The sequence below is a fragment of the Akebia trifoliata genome, chromosome 5, assembly GCF_017979445.1.
Source record: "Akebia trifoliata isolate Shusen 1 chromosome 5, ASM1797944v1, whole genome shotgun sequence".
NCBI lineage: Eukaryota > Viridiplantae > Streptophyta > Magnoliopsida > Ranunculales > Lardizabalaceae > Akebia > Akebia trifoliata.
The window spans coordinates 954,211-974,766 of record NC_141379.1 but is presented as its reverse complement, the minus strand read 5'-3'; the positions used below and the strand labels follow the sequence as shown (position 1 = coordinate 974,766).

The 20,556-nt window shown below is 34.7% G+C and overlaps 1 protein-coding gene across 1 annotated transcript; it reads right to left on the bottom strand.

Moving 5' to 3' along the window:
• Positions 1-14,349: 14,349 nt before the first annotated feature.
• On the bottom strand, positions 14,350-19,236 carry LOC147400805 (zinc finger protein CONSTANS-LIKE 14-like). The gene is made up of 4 exons (XM_086441832.1): positions 18,254-19,236; positions 17,026-17,229; positions 15,729-15,988; positions 14,350-15,016 (listed from the first exon to the last, which is right to left on the bottom strand). The coding sequence occupies exons 1-4, from the start codon at positions 19,124-19,126 to the stop codon at positions 14,911-14,913; spliced, it is 1,443 nt and encodes a 480-aa protein (XP_086297958.1). The 5' UTR covers positions 19,127-19,236; the 3' UTR covers positions 14,350-14,910.
• Between the last annotated feature and the right edge of the window lie 1,320 nt (positions 19,237-20,556).

Genomic DNA, 20,556 nt, shown 5'->3' with positions numbered 1-20,556 from the left:
TCATTAGTCTTAAATATATCATTCTCCATCACAATCTTTGTATGTGTGATGAGATACGTTGGAAATGATATAATGTATCTCATGTAATACAATGTGTTGTATTCTCTAATACTAATTATTGCACGGAATCTAATGTGAGTGTACTTCGACGAGTAAACTAGTGTATGCAAAAGGTATAAACTCATGGGTATATAAAAAAAAATTCATCAAGTTGAATAACTGAAAAATGCATGAAAAAAGACTAATAAAGAGTGCCCTACGTAGGTGCCAGGTAGCTTGGTTGGCGTATGATACCATAGACTTTGGTTTGATTATTGTCAATGATGAATTACTGATCTCGTTAAAAACAAGTTCATTAAAAAATAGTTCTATATTGACTTCTTACAATATTGCGTTCAACATTACCTAATGTCATGGTGTGTACGGAATCGTAGATGCTTTTCACTCATATTTCAAGGAAAAATATATTTATGTTTATGCGAGCACCTCAATGTTAGTGCAACGGCAAATGTAGTATTGCAGGAAGTTAGGTTAGCATTTTTCTTTATTAAAAATTAATTTATCCATTAAAAAAGAGTATTTGTGAAATATTCGATAAATGGTGAAAACTTAATACTCTCAAAAGTATTCATCAAATCTCAAGGCATGATGACAATGCCATGAGTTTTTGGACCACGGAACACAGTGGGCCCTGTTTATTTATGCAGCTGTAATTGTCTTCTGTAGCAGAGTCAGAAAGTGGGACCCATCATTTCTAATCTTATATTTAAAAATATGGAAAATATAAAGAATCGTGATAAGTTAACTTACCCACGTGGCATACTCAATCAACACCCTTGATGTAACAGGTTTGAAATTTTTGAAAAGGTCTCAATCATTCACATTCATGGATTAATTTTAAGATCTATTTAGTTGGAGGAGTAGTCTTCTTGAGAGTTCGATTTATAAGTTCAACTCTAATTTGTGACTTTGAGAATCATTACAACTACATTGTTTGGTTGCTTGTGAAAATTCATCTGGAATTAGATAGATAAAAAAAATTTAAAAAAATAATAAAATAAAAATTTATAATAATAAAATACAATAATGAATTTCATTATATTATAATTTTGTCTCATATATCGGACTATAATGAGTCTTTTCTCTCCCCTTCCTCCCCTCCTGCAATTTAAATTTATTATCTTTCCTCTCACTCATCCATCTTTTTTAATAGTATTTTTAAAATTTTTTTATTATTTTTTTATATCTTTTTTTCTTAATAATACCCCTCTAATTTTATTATCTTTCTTTTTTTATCTTTTTAATTCACTTTATTTTATTTTTTTCTTTCTCATTCTTAATAAAATGCTGATATATTAAAAAATCTTTACTTGATCAATATTGAAGATAAGCATTTGTGTTTCCCGAGAAAATATATCTACGATTTTGTGTTTATAACACGTCAATCTCAATCGAGTGAAGACTTTCTAAGTTAGAAAATCATTATTCTTCTTAATAATAACTCACCGACTTTATCATCTTTATGTTTTATTTTTCATAAGAGACAAAAATATAATAAAATATTCCATTCTTAATAAAGTGCTGATATACTAGAAAATCTTTATTTGGTCAATATTGAAGACGTACATTTGTGTATCCTGAGAAAACATATCTATGATTTGGTGTACGTAAGCCGAGGGAAGACCTTTTAAGTAGAAAATCATTGTTCTTCTTAGTAATAACTCACCAACTTTATCATTTTTATATTTTACCTTTCATAAGTAAGAGACAAAAATATAATAGAATATTCGATTTCTGTTAATTAAAGATTATTAGATTGTTATCCCACATAGTGATCCAACAATTTTATAGGCCCACAAAATTAAAGGTGAATAAAAAGGAAGACTATTTCGATAAAAAGTTGGACTGAGTGCGAATTCTAAAATGTCATCCATCTACAAATATACAAATCCTAATGCCTGATTGTTAGTTCTCAAGACTGTTAGTGTTTCATAATTATTTCGAAAAGATACATCGTCATGGCTACCAAAAGGAAGCATCGTGAGGATTAAAAACAAAATGAGATACGAAGAAATCATAGCCCAACTCTCCAATTGACACATACACAAGTGACGAGTCTCTTTAAAATCTTTTTTTCCTACTAATAATAATTTGACGCTCTTTTTTCAAACACCCCCCTATATGCTCTCTAACCTGGCAAAGGATCTACGGTTCTGTGATGGGGGTGTACATGGGGTGTCTGAAAAAAGAGCGTTAGATTATCACAACTCTTCTCTCTTTTTTTTTCAAATAAAATAAGATAGTTGTTATTGCCACACCAACTTTGGCTAACGCCACCCCAACTCTGTGCAATTCTTTGGTGATTTACATAGGAATTGGTGTGTCATTAGTAAAAGTTGGTGTACTGATTATTTTCTGTTTCAGTTCCGGGTATGAAACCGTTGGATCTAGAACCGACCGTACAAATATCCATCTTCCATTAGGTACCCAATAAGATAATAAATTATTTTTAATGGAAAAAAAATAAACCCAACATGTAATTCTTCAAATGACGGTTGATGATAAGAATGCTTTTTTTACATAGAGTTGTCCATGGGCTGGTTGCGTCCTGGCTCATTGTTGATTGAGTATGGGTAGCATAATTGGATCATTTAATTATCAGGCCTGGCTACACTAGGCCCACTTTATGTTTATGGGCCCATTCAGGCTTCGGAACTAGGTAGATCAGGTGGTCGACCAGGCTTGGACATAAATGGGGCAAACAAGGACTTGGATTTCAAGCCTTATATTTTCGGTCTAAGTTCTGATAAAGAAGGAAATTAAGGGCTTTCTTTGAAAATGATACACTAGAGTGATGTATGTTGTCATGAGAATGGATACAATAACAATTGAATTAATAGAATATATGATTTTATTATATAAAATTAAATAATAAAAAACAAAATTAATTCAATTTGACCCAAAATTTTGGGGATAAGGCCTTATAATATATATATATATAAGGCTCAATTGCCAAATATTGATGTTCAAGCATCACTATTATAGGAATTTTTTTAATTTTTGGATTGAAATATCATTTTATTAGGGTTCTGCCCATAGTTTGAAATGTTTTAATACAACTTTAAGGTAGTAGGTTGAAATCCAATTAATCATAAAATAAAATAAAAGTATGTCATTTTATCAAGAAATTCCCTATCTATATATTACAACTAGAAATGTTATTTTTAATTAGTTTTAATGATCCATATAAAATATTATTATAAGACACCATAAGAACATATAAAAAGTATAATTAAAATTGTAGGTGTCAACTAGCTTAGTTGGTAAAGTCTTTGGGTGATGATACCAGAGACCTAGGTTCAAATCCTGCTACTATCGAATTACTGAACTCATTAAAAACAGGTTTAATACATATGAATTAGAACTAATACAAGATTTGACTTTTTAGAAGAAAAAAAAGTCATTGAGATAATGTAAGTATGAATGTATTAGAATTAATAAAAGATTTGACTTTTTAGACAAAATTGAATGCATTACAAACTAATGGCACACACCCCTTAAACTCCATCTACATCGGAAGAGTAATGGAAAATGACCTAAATACCCTTATCTTCAACCTCCAACCAAGAATGCTTAAATTTTCTGTAAAAAATATGTCATCTTCAACTTCTAGGATAATTTACATTTAATCTACTCTACCTTTTATTTAATCCATCATCTTCAACCTCTCTTTTGAAACACTTAGATATTATTTTATGGGTAAATAACCATTTCATGTGCTAAATATTTCAATGTATTATTCATTTTAATTCCGAAAACATGCCGAACAAGATTGCAATTTTTTTAAAAGTGAGGATCTTGTTGATAAATAGCAATAATCTTGCTACTTTTTAGCGAGGTCGACACTCAACGAGATTGTTGTTTTTTTGAAAAATACAAATGATCTCGTTACTTTTTATTAACAAGATTGCCACTTTTTCAAAAAAAAAAAATCTACAATCTCGTTAGGCATGTTTTCAAAATGTAAATGAATGATGTGTCGAAATGAAAATTTCGTTAAAAGTTTGGTCAAGTTTTGGAAAAAACCCATCTTATTCATGATGTTTGAATTTAAAGGAGACAAAATCTTAAGTTAAAGACAAAGGGGAAAAAAAAAACTTACCCAATAAGTTGAAGATGACAAATCTTGGGGAAGAAAAAACAAGGGTTTTCAGGTGTTATGATCATTTTGTGATAGTCATGCAAAGAGTATAAGTCACAATCAAAATTAAATAATTAAATGAGAAGTAAATTTTACCTACTAAAAAGTAAATAAGCCATTATTGTGAGGGTACCAGAAAAATTGTGAGAATTTGAGAATGGATTCCATAAGAGTAACTCTAATGCAGTACCTATCCCTTTACCCATTACTTCTTACTTGTCGTTTTGAGTAAAGGAGTCCAAAATGTGTCTCTGACACACTACCTAGCCCACACCATTTTTTGGGTCATGAGGTTTTGAGTATCCAAAATAGATCTCCACATAATTGACCCATCTTTTTTGGAGGGAAAAAATTTTAGATAGTTAGTTGAAAATATTACAATTTTAGACCGATTCAAATCTATGTTGAACTATATATATATAAATATTTATGAGTAGAAATTTTTAAGTAGCGTGGTTGGAGGGCATACCCCCATGGATACCCAACCATGGTTTTAAAATTCGGTTTCATGTCTCGTCTCGTCCAAGCCCAATATCGAGTCGTCTCGGATGAGTTTTTTGTTATGTTTGAGGCATTTCATTCAAAAAATCAAAAAAGTTGAATGTGAGGTATTAAATCTCGGTCAAAAAAGTGACTTGTGTGTTTGTATCGTTCAGTCCTGATATCGAATTAACTTGATCGATATGTCTCGATCTTGGACGAGTTTTGAAACCATGTACCCAATGTGATTAGCCTACCCATAAATGAGTATGTGTAACTCCGTTGGAGATGCTTTAATGATGCAATAACTTTGGGGGTCTCACATGAACATCAATATAATGATGGCCAGTAATAAAGTTAAGAGAGAAAAAGAATTTGGTGGAGCATCAAAGGTGATATGATGTGATGGTATTAGTCGGGGGGAGCCAAGATTTTCATGTAGTGGGGCAAACTATGGTTAGTTGTAATGATTTTAGGGAGAAATTAAGAGATTTTTGGTTAGAAGTTGAAGAAAATGATATTTAGATCATTTCCAATTAATATATGAGAAGTCTCAATCAAGAGGCAATGTCATCAACAAAAAATTGAAGAGGTGAGGGAGTGGGGACAAATGTCATCAACAAAATCAAATCGAATTAAGATCGGTTCGGTTTGGTTAAATTTGGTTCTATGAATTGTCAATATTCTACAAACTTGCTTCGAAGCAACATATTTTATTTAATAAATAGATAAATAATGAACATAGAATTTTATACAGGGTTAGGATCCCTTGAATAACTATATGCATATGATTATAATAAATTATCCAAGCTAGGATTTCTCGATATATGTCCTCAAGAGGATGCGATTCTTTCAGCGTTCCAGGGTTTGGAATTTTTGTGAAGAAACTAAAATAAAAACTAGTAAAAGGGCATTATTCTAAATTGAGAAGAAATTCTCAATGACAAGATGGAGCGAGAAATGGGTGAAAGAATTCATGGTCAACATAGTAGTTATTCGGCTTAGCTCTTATCATAAGTTATTCAAAAATACTTATAACCTATTTTACTATTCTTTCTTTAGTCAATGTGGGACTAAATTTCTTATAATGAAGTATAAAAAATGAAAATCAAAAGCATCGAAATAATTTTCTTTGAATTTTCATATTTCATTTAAGAATGAGTCATGATTTTCATTTAAGAGGTTTTTAGTTGGAAGTTGAAGAAAATGATATTTAGGTCATTTTCAATTAATATTTAAGAAGCCTCGGTCAAGAGACAATGCCATCAACAAATAATCGAAGAGATGAGGGAGTGGGGACAAATGGAACATCTAATTAGTTAAAAATATAGGGGTGTTTCAAAGATCTATGGAGGCAAAAATTGGAGGGAGGTGAGGGTGTGGGGGCAAATGGGGAGAGAGGTGAGGGAATGGAGACAAATGGGGCATGTAATTAATTGTAAATATGGGGGCGTCTACAAATTTTACGGGAACAAAAATTAAAAGGAGGTGAGGGTGTGGGGGCAAATGAGGAGAGAAATGAGGGTGTGAGAATAAATAGGATATGTAATTAATTAAAATAATAGGGGTGTCTCAAAGTTCTTCTGTGGAGGCAATTGCCACCCACCAGCACCTTACTAGCGCCTCCTCTTGTATCAGTGCTAACCTTTGATAACTCCTAGGCTAACTGATGCGTACGCCTCCATCAAAGTAAAGTGAAGGCACCGTAACGCTGAAACCGAAACAATTAATGTAAGTGAGATTGTACGTAGGCGCCAAACCCAAGCGTGCCGTGTCAACCTCATCACCCTTATAAGATTACTAAATACTCACGGCTTAGATGTCTCACTCAACATGTCGTCTGTGTAGGTTTTTTTTTTTTTTCATTTAAAAAAAGATGCTATTGCCACACCAATTCTTATGTAATTCATAACAGTCCTAATGAATGCGTTGGATACAGGTAGACATGACAAGGACATAGAACCATAGATTGTTTTCATTGGATACACATGACAAAGATGTGTGGTTCTATTTCCCTTTTTCACGTTAGCCACTTACCAAGATCGTATGCATCCATCATTATTTAAGTCATAAATAAAAAACTAAGTCCAAATCTGACACTAATAGAATTGGGCAGGTTTCTTTATTTTTTCGGGCTTTATCCAAATACAAATTCATGTTCCTTGCAAAGCCTTTCCAAAGTAAACCAATATTACTTTTCATAAAAACACAACTCAAATTGAATAGAGCATTGTTAGGCTTTAACTTGATCCAAATTTAATGGATTGAATACTTTTTGAACCTAACCCTACCTTTGCCAGCTCGAGATTAAGATCTAAACCTTTTGTTTTTTTTGGGCTGGGTTGGATTAACAAACCAATGGGCCAGATCAACAATCCTAATTAGAACACCATTTGTAAAGTATTTTTGAGATTTCTAGATGATATAACTTATAAGGAAAATGTTGAAGTACCATTAAAATTGACATCGAATTCTAATATTACTGGCATGGATGTATGTCTGGGAATCATAGAAGAAAAGCATCTATGGTTATGGTGCACCTTAACATCAGCAATGTGACAATCAATGTCAATTTTAATGTTACGCTAACACGACTCTACTTATAAATATGAATCGGGCAAAAGTGACTGGCAAACGACACTCAAATACACTCAATTAATGTGGAATGTGCACACAACCATAAATTTTTTCTCTCGAGATACATACAAAAATCTATGATTACGTGCACATTCCACGTCAATTTAGTATATATATATATATATATATATATAAAAGATCATCTGACATGTCAGGGTTTAGATCCAACGGTCCATTAAAAGGGCAATCAAGTAAACGGTCCCGATTGTAAGATGGGTACAATAGTTTTATTAGGGTAGTGGGTGCGTGTGCCCCAGATCCTCTTGAAAATTATAATTAAATAAATAAATTTTATCTGACATGTCAGGGTTTAGATCCAACAGTCCATTAAAAGGGGAACCATGTAAACGGTCCCGATTGTCCGATTGTACGATGGGTACAATAGTTTTATTTGGGTAGTGGATGTCTGTGACTCAGATCCTCTTGAAAATTGTAAATGAATAAATTTCTTCTCATCTCAACCGTACGTTTGGCTATGTTCGTCAAACGTAGTTTCATACTAGCATTTGCTTTTATAAAGAGGCTTTAATCTCTCTGTTACTTCTATAAATACCCTTAAAACGTCCCTTCTTGTTGTGCTCCTCTCGCTCTGTGTTTGCTCTGTTTTCTGCAATTCTTCTTGAAAGATCTTTCAATGGAGACCACCGGAATCAAAGAAGAGCAAAACCCTCCTCAGAAAACCCACAAAGGATTTCTAATATGCGAAGCAGTAGTGAGAACTCTGGGGATCGCAGTCGCATTGATTGCAATTTGGTTGATGGTCACAAACAAGCAAACCATCAAGCTTTTCGGCATCCCAATAGACGCCAAATATAGCTACTCACAAGCCTTCAAGTTAGTTTAAATGAAAATCCCCAAAATCGCCACTAAATTTAGAGCCTTTTTCTTCAACTTTAACTCCATATGTGCCCCCTTCCCTTGCAGGTTCTTTGTAGGTGTGAATGCTGGTGCATGTGTATTGTCTGCTCTGTCTTTGATTGTTTTCTTGTACTGTATAAGACTAACCAATCCAGGGAGAAATAAATATTTCTTCATCTTTGTTACTGATTTGGTAAGTACGTCCTTCTTCTTCATGAATGGGTTGCTTTATTTTCTTTTATTTGTTATACTTCATAATTTTTTTACTGATTTGGTAAGTGGATCTCATAAATTATTAAGAAATTAAAAAAAAACTCCTTTTTAATGAATGGGTTGCTTTATTTTACTGATTTGGTCGTCTCATAAATTATTAAGAAATTTAAAAAAAGAAGAAAAAACAATCTCCTTTTTCATGAATGGGTTGCTTCATTTTCTTCTATTTTTATTTTATTTGAAATATTTCATAATATTTTTTACTGATTTGGTAAGTGGGCCACTTGAAATATTAAGAAATTAGGAAAAAAAAAAGCTCCTTTTTCATGAATGGGTTGCTTTATTTTCTTACATTCTTCTTTTATTTGAAATATTTCATAATATTTTTTACTGATTTGGTAAGTGGGTCTATTGAATTATTAAGACAACAAGAATGAACCTATTTAATGACAAGACAACAAGAATGAACCTTCGTGAGAAGTACCAGCGGTTAGCACTTATGGAAGAGATTAGTTGGAAACAGAAATCCAGAATGAGATGGCTTAAGGAAGGGGATAACAACACAAAGTTTTTCCATTGCATGGCCAACGCTCGAAGTAGGAACAATCGCGTTACGAGAATAAATGTAAACGGGGAATGGTTGGAGGGTGAAGAAGAGGTTGCTAAAGGGATTGTAAACTTTTATTCGAAACTGTATACTGAAGAATCACGTAGTAGACCAAAACCCGAATTATTGCAATTTCCTAGAATCTCTGAGCTACAGTGTGAATGGTTGGAAAGACCAGTCGAAGAAAATGAGATTTGGGATGTTATTTCAAGCATGAAAAGTGATAAATCCCCAGGACCGGATGGTTTCCCTGTGGAATTCTATAAAAGTTGTTGGGAGATCATTAAGTATGATTTTATCGCGGTAGTTGAAGAGTTCTTCAGAGATGGAGTGCTTGATCTTGGTTCTAATTGTACCTTCATCGCTTTAATTCCTAAAGTGGTAGGAACTGAGGATATCAAAGACTTGAGGCCTATTAGTTTGGTGAACACTAGTTATAAAATTATCACGAGTATCCTCGCAAGAAGATTAAAAGGTGTTATCCAAGGGCTAATAGGGGGTAATCAGAGTGCGTTTGTAAAAGGGAGACAAATTCTGGATGGGGTTCTAATAGCAAACGAGTGTATTGACTCTAGATTGAAATCAGGCAAGGCGGGAATGGTGTGTAAGGTGGATCTAGAGAAGGCATATGACCATGTTAGTTGGCAATTCTTGGAGTACATGTTGGGGAGAATGGGTTTCGGTAGTAGATGGATCTCTTGGGTTATGACATGCATTTCTTCTCCTTCATTCTCGATCTTGGTAAATGGATCGCCCAACGGTTTCTTTAGAAGCACTAGAGGCCTCAGACAAGGGGACCCTCTATCCCCTTTCTTGTTTATTATTGTGGCAGAAGCGCTCGGAAAGATGATGGAGAGAGGGGTTGCAAATGGTTTCTTCTCGGGGTTCCCAGTAGGAGCAGGTAATATTACTGTTACACACTTACAATTTGCAGATGATACACTAGTGTTTTTGGATGATTCTATAGACCAGACGAGGAGATTAAGCGGTGTGCTTTGTTGCTTCGAAGCGGTGTCGGGCATCCCAGTAAACACGAGGAAAAGCAAGATATTTCCGGTGGGCATGGTTAGATGTGTCACTCTTCTAGCGGCCTTGATGGGGTGGAAAGCGGATAGTTTACCTTCTTCTTATCTGGGGATGCCTCTAGGAGCCCCATATAGGAGGGTGGCGATTTGGGACCCGGTAGTAGAAAAGATCGAAAGGAAACTAGCTGTGTGGCAAGCTAACTATCTTTCCAAGGGGGGTAAATTGACTTTGATAAAAAGTGTATTATCTAGCATCCCAGTATACTTTCTATCTTTACTTTCTATGCCTCGAAGTGTGGAGATAAGATTAGATAAGTTATTCCGTAACTTTCTTTGGCATGATAGAGATGGGAGTAGGAAACATCATCTAGTGAGCTGGAAACAAGTTTGCTCAAACAAGAAGTATGGGGGCCTCGGAGTTAGGAGACTTGGGGCAATGAACTTAGCTTTGAGGGGAAAGTGGCTTTGGAAGTTTGGGACTGGTGGGAATAGTTTGTGGAGACAGGTTATAGAAAGCAAGTACGGTTCCAATCGAATGGGTTGGGAAAGCAGGCCGGTGAAACAGCCCCATGGATGTGGGATGTGGAAAGGTATCATGAATAGCATTCAAATTTTCAAGGCGAGAATCAAATTTAAAGTGGGCCAAGGCAACCGAGTTGATTTTTGGGAAGATACTTGGTGCGGAGAGCGGCCACTTATGGAGGAATTTCCGAATCTATATTGCATATCCACAAAAAAAGGGTACCCAATCGTATCTTTCCGTCATTCCATAGGCGGAGAATGGGCATGGGACTTTGGCTTTCGGAGAGGCCTTGACAACTTGGAACTTCAAGAAGTTGGCAGATTACTTGATAGAGCTTCGCGTATCGAGATACATCCAGGAAGGGAAGATGAGAGAGTGTGGATGGCGAGTAAGGATGGGAGGTTTTCGGTGCACTCATTTTACCATTCCTTGTGTAGTAATGGAGATAGGTCCTTTCCTCATGTCTCGATTTGGGGCCAAGAGTTCCGAATAAAGTTGCATTTTTCACATGGACGGCTTCCTTAGGAAGGATTCAAACAGTGGATTTCTTGATGCGACGAGGTTTGTGCGGGGCGAGTTGTTGTGTGCTATGCATGGAGAATGGAGAATCATCGGACCACCTTCTTATACATTGTAAGTTCGCTTATGGCATTTGGACTCATTTTTTGAAATTATATGGAGTTATAACATGCTTACCACAAACAATAAAGGAGCTTTTTACTTGTTGGTCGTCGATTGGTTACTCGTTTGGCGGCGCTAAGAGGCTGTTGTGGAGTATTACACCGTTCGCAATATGCTGGGGAGTGTGGTTGGAGAGAAACAAGCGCATCTTTGAAGGAAAAATGGAAGATTGTAGCAATACGATTTTATCCATTATGGGACTTATTTTCTGTTGGTCCAAAGTCTTTAAAGAATTTAGGGGAGTCTTTTTCGAGGATTTTATTTTCAATTGGGATGGGATTTGCTGTATTACTCATGAGTAATTTCTTACTGTAAGGACTTGCTAGGTTGGTCATCTCGACTGACTTGGTTTTGTTTTAATGAATGAATTGCTATTTATCAAAAAAAAAAAAAAAAAAATTATTAAGAAATTAAAAAAAAAAAAAAAAAAAATCTCCTTTTTCATGAATGGGTTGCTTTATCTTTCTTCTATTTTCCTTTTAGAAAAAGCTTTTTTTTTTCCCCCCCCTTTTATATGAAATAGATTAGAAAGCTTTTTGGAGTGATTATGACTTGAAATCTTGATTTTTTGGTGTTTTTTTTTCTCAGATAGTGATGGTATTAGAACTCACAGGATGCTCTGCTGCATCTGCAATTGGTTATCTGGGTCGTTATGGGAACAGCCATACTGGTTGGATGCCTATATGTGACCACCTTGGAAAGTTTTGTGACAGAACGATGGCTTCTCTGATCTCATCTTATTTGGCTGCGTTTCTCTTTGTAGTTCTCACTGTCTGGTCTGCATGGAAGTCCAGCAAAGCACAGGCTTCTACCTTTTGAGAGATGCGTGAAGAAGATTGAAGAAGTAAAGTGAGAGAGGTTTCATTCATAATTTATGTTCTCTTGTTTCTATTTTGAGTTTGAACATCTTCCTGTAAAAAGAAATAACAATTCAGAATAGAATTTCAAGATTTTCTTTTACTAGTTTTTTTTTTTTTTTTTTGTTGATTTAGACATTGCACCCCTTCACATTTTGTAAATATTTTAGATGTCCTCTTGTATTTTAAAACTGATAGCATGTCCTTTAATTTTGGTCTTTTTTAAAGAGACTAATAAAATGACATAAATGCCCTACTCTCATCCCTTGGCCTCAATCTTGAGTTTTAAGATTCTAACCATCCAAGGGTTGGTGAGATGGCCAAGACCACACCTCAAGAAATGGAGGTCTTGAGTTTGAATCCCCCCTTAGGAGCCACCTTCAACAACTTATCCTAGAAATTACTTGGTGTGTGTGTGTGGAGGGAGAAGATAACTCGTGTGCTCTAAGAGACTTGGATAACTCGTTTCAAAAAAAGAAAAAATTAAGATTCTTTCTTTCTTTAAAGGGTCAAACCTTTTTAAGAATAAGATTAGATTTTTGGATAGAAAAAAAAAAAATCAAAGATTTTCTACAAGAAGTTGAACAGGGACCAAAGATTGAGTTGATTATGTTAAAAATAATTTAACTTAGAGGGAAAAGGCATTTATGTCATTTTAATTCTTCTACCACAGTAGACCAAGGTCAGGGCACATGTCATTAGTTTGAAAACATGGGAGGGGAGGGCATCTCCGATATTTACCAAAACATGGAGGGGCATGCCCAAATTACTTAGGTTTTTTTTTGTTGTTTTTCTCTCCTCGATTGTGGGGTTTGAAAATTTCTCTCCTTGTTTGTTCTTCGCTTTGGGGTTTGAAAAGTTTTAAGTAACACGTTTCGCTGCTGTGATCCAACGACCTGGACATTTGTAAGGCATGCATTAACGTTTGACACTTCAAACGTTTTCAGTGCTGCTCATGTTACGTCAATACTAACAAGAGACACTCCCCCCCCCCTCCCCTCTTGTTTCCTTCACGAGTCGTGATGGGGTAACACAGGATTTACTGTGATTCTCACAATTCTGACGTGAACATACATACATAACCGTAGATGATTTTTACTCGTATCGTGAGAAAATACATCTATGATTATGTGCACATCTCATGTCAGACTTGTGAGAATCACGGTAAATACTTTTTGTCATTTCAGCATTTTCCTTCCCCTCCATGGGCAAACCAATGGAAATACATCTACATAGAGTATAAAATGCAAAGAATAATGATTTTCTGACTCCAGATTTTCACTCGGTTGACGTGGCAAGTGCAGGGAACCGTTGATCTTTTCCTTGTGTATCACGAAGAAAAAGATCTAGAGTTGTGATAATATGACGCCCCTCTGACACTAGCTCTTCTATGCCCCCGTCATAGAACCGTAGATCAGTTGCCCCGGGACATACAAGAAAAGATTTATGATTATTTGTATCCCGAGACAAATGATCAACAATTTTGTGATGGAGGGGTGGGGGGAGTTGGAAAATCATTACACAAAAATCTATAGTTTTGTGAACTTGCCACGTCGATCAAGTGAAAATTTTTGAGTCAGAAAATCATGTTGCAATGCAAAAATTAAATTGAAGTCGAAATAATACAAGCACACCACTACCGAGTGGAGAGAAGAGCAATATTTTTTGTTAATTTAGTCCTCAAATTGCAGGTTCAATCTAATTGAAGCTGTAAATGATGTTTGCTTGTCCTCCATTGACATTCCCTTTCTTTTATATTGATTGTTGGCACTTTCAGCCCTTATATTGTTGTTTATTGGATAAACAACAAGATCAAAGACCATTAAGCGGAGATTTTTGACCATAAATCTTTTGATAATCTCCACTAAATGATAAAAGACCATAAATCTCTTTCTTGGGTATCTGAGGCAAATGATCTATGATTCTGTGATGAGGGCGTGTTAAATTATCACGACTGGTCATATTTGATTGTTATTATTTCTAATTGTTAGATTACATGACTTTTCATCATGTCTGGACCTTTTAAAAAAAAAAAAAACATTGGATTTCAAATCTGTCACAAAAACCCTCAAATAAAAAATTAAAAAAAAAGTGTACGAAAACCATAATTTCAACATTTGTTTTGTACTGTTTTATATAGTGAAACATTCTTCGGAAATAGTGTTTTGGAGTATTTCTTGGCTATAAATTATCCATGACACATGATATGCAAAGGACATATACTAATAACTAGTTAGCATTTATGTTCAATAATTTCAAAGACTTGGTTTTGCAATTAAGAATAACTTATATAAAATAAAAAATGCGAAGTCTTCAATACATAAACATACTCCAAGGTGGATCTCAAATGCCAAAAACAGAACTACATTGTCTTCGCTTCACGCCCAAATAACTCCCCACTAGGAAATTTCGTGGCAACTTCTGCTTTTCATTAGTTTTCATATCTTTCTAGTTCAGACCCTTGCACCTATTGATACTCTTCTAGATGGTCAAATAACATAAACGCAAATAATCTGGGAAAGTATCTAAAGTCTAACGACGATGGTTATTGTGATCTATATCATGCTTGAGGATAGCGAAGTGATGTAGAGTTTGAATTTATACATTGCTGGTCATCCAAGGAATATCTACAAATAACCAAGAATTTTGTAGCCCCGACGTAAGATAATTAAACTTCACTAAAATGCACACCACCGGATATGGTGATAATGATGTAATTAGAGTATGTATGCTGTCAATAAGATTTCCATTGAAGTTCCATACAAACTTACTGTCGAGGCTATCAAAGAAAGGCAATTTACAGACATGAGTGAGTACTAGACCTCTATTTAGCTATTATCTGGAGTTTCATTTGCCTTGACAAACCGACCCTTTACTCGCTTCCTAGTATCAGCTCTGGCCTTCCTCGATTCATATCGGATGTGTTTATCATACCTGTTCATAGTTTAATTTGATCATTCAGAGAAAAGATATTGTAGCTTGAATCATGGCTTAAAATAATGGCTCTAATGTGTTAATATAACAGATATTATAACGGTACAACAAGTATCCATTCCAATACTTTTACACTTAAATACTTCATGCCATTTACTCTACATATTGGCCTCTATGTATTAAAATAATGGCTCTCTAATGTGTTAATATAACAGATATTATAACAGTAACAACAGGTATCCATTCCAATACTTTTACACTTAAATACTTCATGCCATTTATTCTACATATTGGCCTTTATGTATTAAAATAATGATTATTATAAAATTATGTAATGGCATTATTTTGGCCCATTTTTTTTCGAAATTAACACTTTTCAAAATTGAAGCAGCTGCCCAATTCTGTCATTTTATTTTTCTTTTTAAATAAATACTTTTATATCATCGTTTAACAGCATATAATTATATTAAATTCTAATTCATATTAGAATTTCCAATTTTAAATCAAGTCTCTTTTGAAAGATATTAATTAATATTATCTGAGTCCCACCTCCATTACATAATTATATTACACTATAATGGTTGTAAGTTTATAACACCAAGGAGCTGTTACTCTTAACTATTGGCTTGAGTTTCTCAAAATAAAGGTAAATAACTGTTAATTGATCAAGGAAAGGAACAGAAGGCAGAAGAGAGAGAGAGGAAGATAGTACCTTCGAGTTTTCTTCTTCTCCATGTAACGTAACATGGCATTGCCTCTGTTCTGTGCCATTAGCTCCATCTCGGCTTTGGTTGTTGCTCTCAAGTTTTCATTACTAACCTGGGCAGATTGTTCCATGAAATGGATATCTTTGGTGCTGTTATCAGCTTTAGGTATTGTCAAAGTGGAACCCGTAGATTGCCTTAGAATAGGTAAGTTGTTGCTTTCAGATGTTGTAGGCTCCCAACTTGATGTTGGGTTACTTGAACTATTCTACAATGTGACAGCCAAAGCATGTTATACACTGCTAACCAGAAAATGAAACAGGAAACAGCAAATAAGAACCACAAGATGTGATGACGATGACAATGATTTAATTTAAGTTGGTGCCAAAAAATCTAGTAACCCACATTTTGCCGAGATGTGGGTGTTATGGATGAAATACATTGGACGGTGAGTTGATGGGTTCGACATCTTGCATGTTTCACTCATACGGATACGTCATTGCCATATTATCTTTCCAAACTACCAAATTGGTACCTTCTGTTTCCTAGTCAGTCCTATGTTTCTACTTTTACAAAAATATAATATTACACATTTAAAATGGAAATGATTTGAAACCGTTTCGGGCTTAGACCCATAACTCAGTTGGTTTGAAAAATTGCAAAACAACTTTTGAGGTCGCAGGTTCAAGTCCAGCTTCCCGTAAAAAAAAAAATGATTTGGACCATTTCGCATTTGTAAATTGGTTGGACAGTCCTCTCCGATAGAGAAAAAGATGGAAAGTGTAATAAATCAATAGGGCTGCTATTGGCACCCCAACTTTTACTTATTACACCCCAATTTCATAAAATATTTATTACGCCCCAATTAAAAATTAAAACACACCATTCAAACATTAAAAAGATTTGGCTCAAATTATTATCTCAACATTACAATACTCATCCAAACAATTTCAGTAGTTGTTTATGATAATGATTAGGCTATAATCTTTAACAACAAAAAAAAAATCTAGAAAAAAAATAAAATGAGAGAGAACTTCTATTGGCACCGTTTTACTTATTGTCAACCATTTACTTATTTTCTTAATTTTTAATTGCGATGTAATAAGTAAAAGTTGGGGTGCCAATAGCAGCTCTCTAAATCAAGCAAGATGGGTATTTACATAATAACCAACCCGATGCAAAAACTGATGACTGATCTTGCAGTCATCACCTAAAAGACCAATTTAGTATCTTGTTGGACATCTAAATTTCATGTTTCGATGAGAATAAATATGATAGAAAAGATATAACTGCAGACTGACTTACATCTTGTAATGTGACATCCTCATGTTTGTTGGAGAAATTCATTTCATGAATGCTTTCTAACCCACATGTAGCTCCCAAAGGAGGTTCTTCAGAGAGATCACCATAACTTTTTAGCATAAGATTTCCATCTCTTGCTCCATATTCAACTTCTTGTGGGCTATGCTCTTCAAGACTTCTTGATCTTCCTAAATTAAAATCCCATATCTGCAAGGAGACATAACTTTGGTAAGAGGTTCTGGGGGAGAGAAAATAAAGTAGGTAAGATAAGCCAAAATAGGATGAAAGTATGAGAAGGAGATCATTTATTATTTCATGAATCAAAACAAATGCTATAACTATATGAAATTAAAGTCCATCTATAAACATTTTAATCTGTCATAATTTGTTTTGGAGTACAAGAGTGCCACTAATAACATTTCATAGTACTACCTAAATATGAAAGGACTAGGAGGAACATTAGGAAAATCTTTTCTCTCAAGTCCTAAAGATAAATTTTAGAACTATCGCAACCAAAAGAAAAGGAGTTGCCTTCTTCTAGCTCATCTTAGCATAGTGGTATTCTAATATATTGCCATCTGAAGTATTGATCCTATTGGACTTCTTATGTCAGGAGATGATACTTTACTTCAACGTAACTTGTAGAAATTCAGGGACTCCATTGGATTTTTGCTGATCCTATTGGAGAATATTGTTGAATAATAGAAAGTGACTAGTTGGTAACATGGTTTCAAAACTCGTCCGAGACCGTATCGCCTGAGTCGTCTCGGTATCACCCAGCAACAAGACGGACAGACAAGTCAATGTATCGGACAATATTTAAAACCCACGTTCATTTTTCTCATTGTTGAACGAGATGTCTCAAACATATGGGGAAACCCATCCGAGTCTCGTTCAGGGATGAGACGAGATGTCAAAACGAGTTTTAAAACCATGGTTGGCAACCCATAGCACCAAATATTATACTACATATTTTTGAAATTTTGTTGATTTTTAATTAGTCCCCACATATTATTTCCAACTTTCTACATCGTGACCCTTGTTCACAATCCTTCAAAAAGATCTTTTTGAAATTTATCTTCTTTTTTCCTTGGGTTTGTATTGTGTGCGTGAAAGCTAAACTCATTTACCCAATTGGGACTTCGAAGAGATATGATAGATGAAGAACCTAAACTATCAACCCAAACAACAGAAAATAATTAACAAAAGAAAGGGTGTTCTGTTTCAAAACCTGTCTGGACTGATGGGAGGGATTATAGTCCCAAAGAACATCTTCTTCAACGAGACCATTATTCTCTCTAGGATCCAACATAAGCATAGATGAATAAGACATTTGCAACTGCTCCTGCATCGACTGATTCACATCGATGGCCCCATCACCATCACCACCACCATCATTCAAATCAAGATCTTCCCTTTTCCCCTCTTTAACTCTCCTACAAGGAATGGCCGGACCCAAATCTTCAGCATCACCACATTCTTTTATCAGATCTCGCTTAAGCAGCTCAAACAACTGCTTGAAAATCACCTTTTTATGCTTCCCACAGCTCGGATTCTGTTGTTTCGACAAAGATGGGATCTCAAGACACGGAACATTCGGATATAATTCCGCGTTCTCGCTCTCTCCCATCAGATCCTGAAAAGTAATTTCTGTGGACTTAAACACCCAAGAATCATCATTTGGCGAAATCCAATTCTGAAAGATGGAACTTTTACTCTGAGGTAGCAAAAATTTCTCATCTCCAATATCAAATCCCCAAATTGAAGCAAGATCGAGAGCTGACGGACAACCTGAAAACCCTTCTACTAAATTGCGCTCATGTGAAGCAGAGATCGAACATGTACCATGAGCATCCCAATCGCAATCTTGGCAAAGAACGATATTATCTGTCGAACATCGAACAGAGACGGGTTCCGTGCCACAATTATCGCAGATCTGCGATCGAAGATGTTTGCGAGATAAATCGTTCGCAGAGTGAACATTTTTGTCGCAAAACAAGCAGAGTTTGGCTGAATCAGCTCTACAGTACAAAACCGCAGTTTCTTCGTTACAGTAATCACATGGTAGCCTCTCTGAACTTCTTGGATTAGGCTTCGCCTCCATTGAAATTGAACTCTAGAAACAATAACAAATCCAAGAATCGCAGAAACCCTAATCCACCCAAAAAAACCTTCTCTCTCTCTCTCTCGTATGGGAGACTGGGAGAGAGCAGAAGCAGTAAGTAGTAAACTAAGTACTGTGGAATGAGATATTTTCAGGTGGGGTCCACGTGGGGGAAAAAAATATCTGACCTTTTTGCTGAGCTGGCATAGAAGTTCAGGGTTTTCTCACACGGTCACCACCTGTTGTTAAGACAATTCTATCCTTACACACGCACTATGATTGGGCATGGTCGTACTGTCACTTTTGTCTTTTAGTTCGTAAATAAAGTCCGCTATTTATATTTTTGTCCCTTACAGGTAAGAAAATTGTTAATAAGACCTTACATTTTAAACTTTATTAAGCATAAGTCCTTCCATGATATTATACCATAAATATCTAAAAATGTTTGAATCATTCAAATATCCTCCTTTTGCAAGTTGCAAGTTGCAACTAGTTGTTAAGGATAAGATCGTAAGAATAGTCTCTCTCTCTCTCTCTCTCTACTTAATGGATTTTGTTTGAATAATGATGAATGAACACGGTTTGGTACGTGGCTGACACGGCAAGGGTACAAAATCACACATCTTTTATTTGTGTATCTCGATGAAAAATATCTATGATTTTGTGCCCTTATCACATCAACCACGTATCCAACTGTGTACTCATTTTATTTACATGTGTCATAAAAAATGTAATAAATACACTTTGAAAATATGAATGTGAGAGTACTCCAATAAAAAGTAAAATTTTTAAGGGTATTTTCGATATAAAATTTAATTTTCAAAATGTATTTATTGCACTTTAACGTGTGTCCTTACGACACATGATAACAATACACATACTTAATGTAAATCATTAATATACCCATATTTGTAAATATAATTATAAAAGAAAATGGATTCTCTTTATTGACGGTGTCTTTTGAAAATCGTCGAGACATAGTTGGTGAATGGGGTAAGATTCCTTTTCCTCCATCTTTTTCTATTAAAAGTTACCTTTTTTGGTAATCCAAGATATAAAGATGAGACCCAAATCATCTTAATAGTTTTCGAAGGAGATGGGACAAAAAATCCAAAATCTAAAATCATGATTGATGTCTAATGGTGTTTGGACATAATGCCGACTAAACTTCAAAAATATAATTATAATATTAATAAAAAAACCTCCAGAAAAATATCATTCATCATAAAGTATTTTGAAAGGTGATCTAGAGAATATGTAGATACCCTTATATTTTGAAATTGATGATATATATCCCTTGACCTCAATATTTTAAATAGATTAATGAAAAAAAAAGACTCAAATGCCCCCAAATTTGATCTCTAATCGAAAATCCAAGTTTTTCTTTTCAAAACCCTTCATCTTTGATTGCTTTGGATAAAAAATTTTAT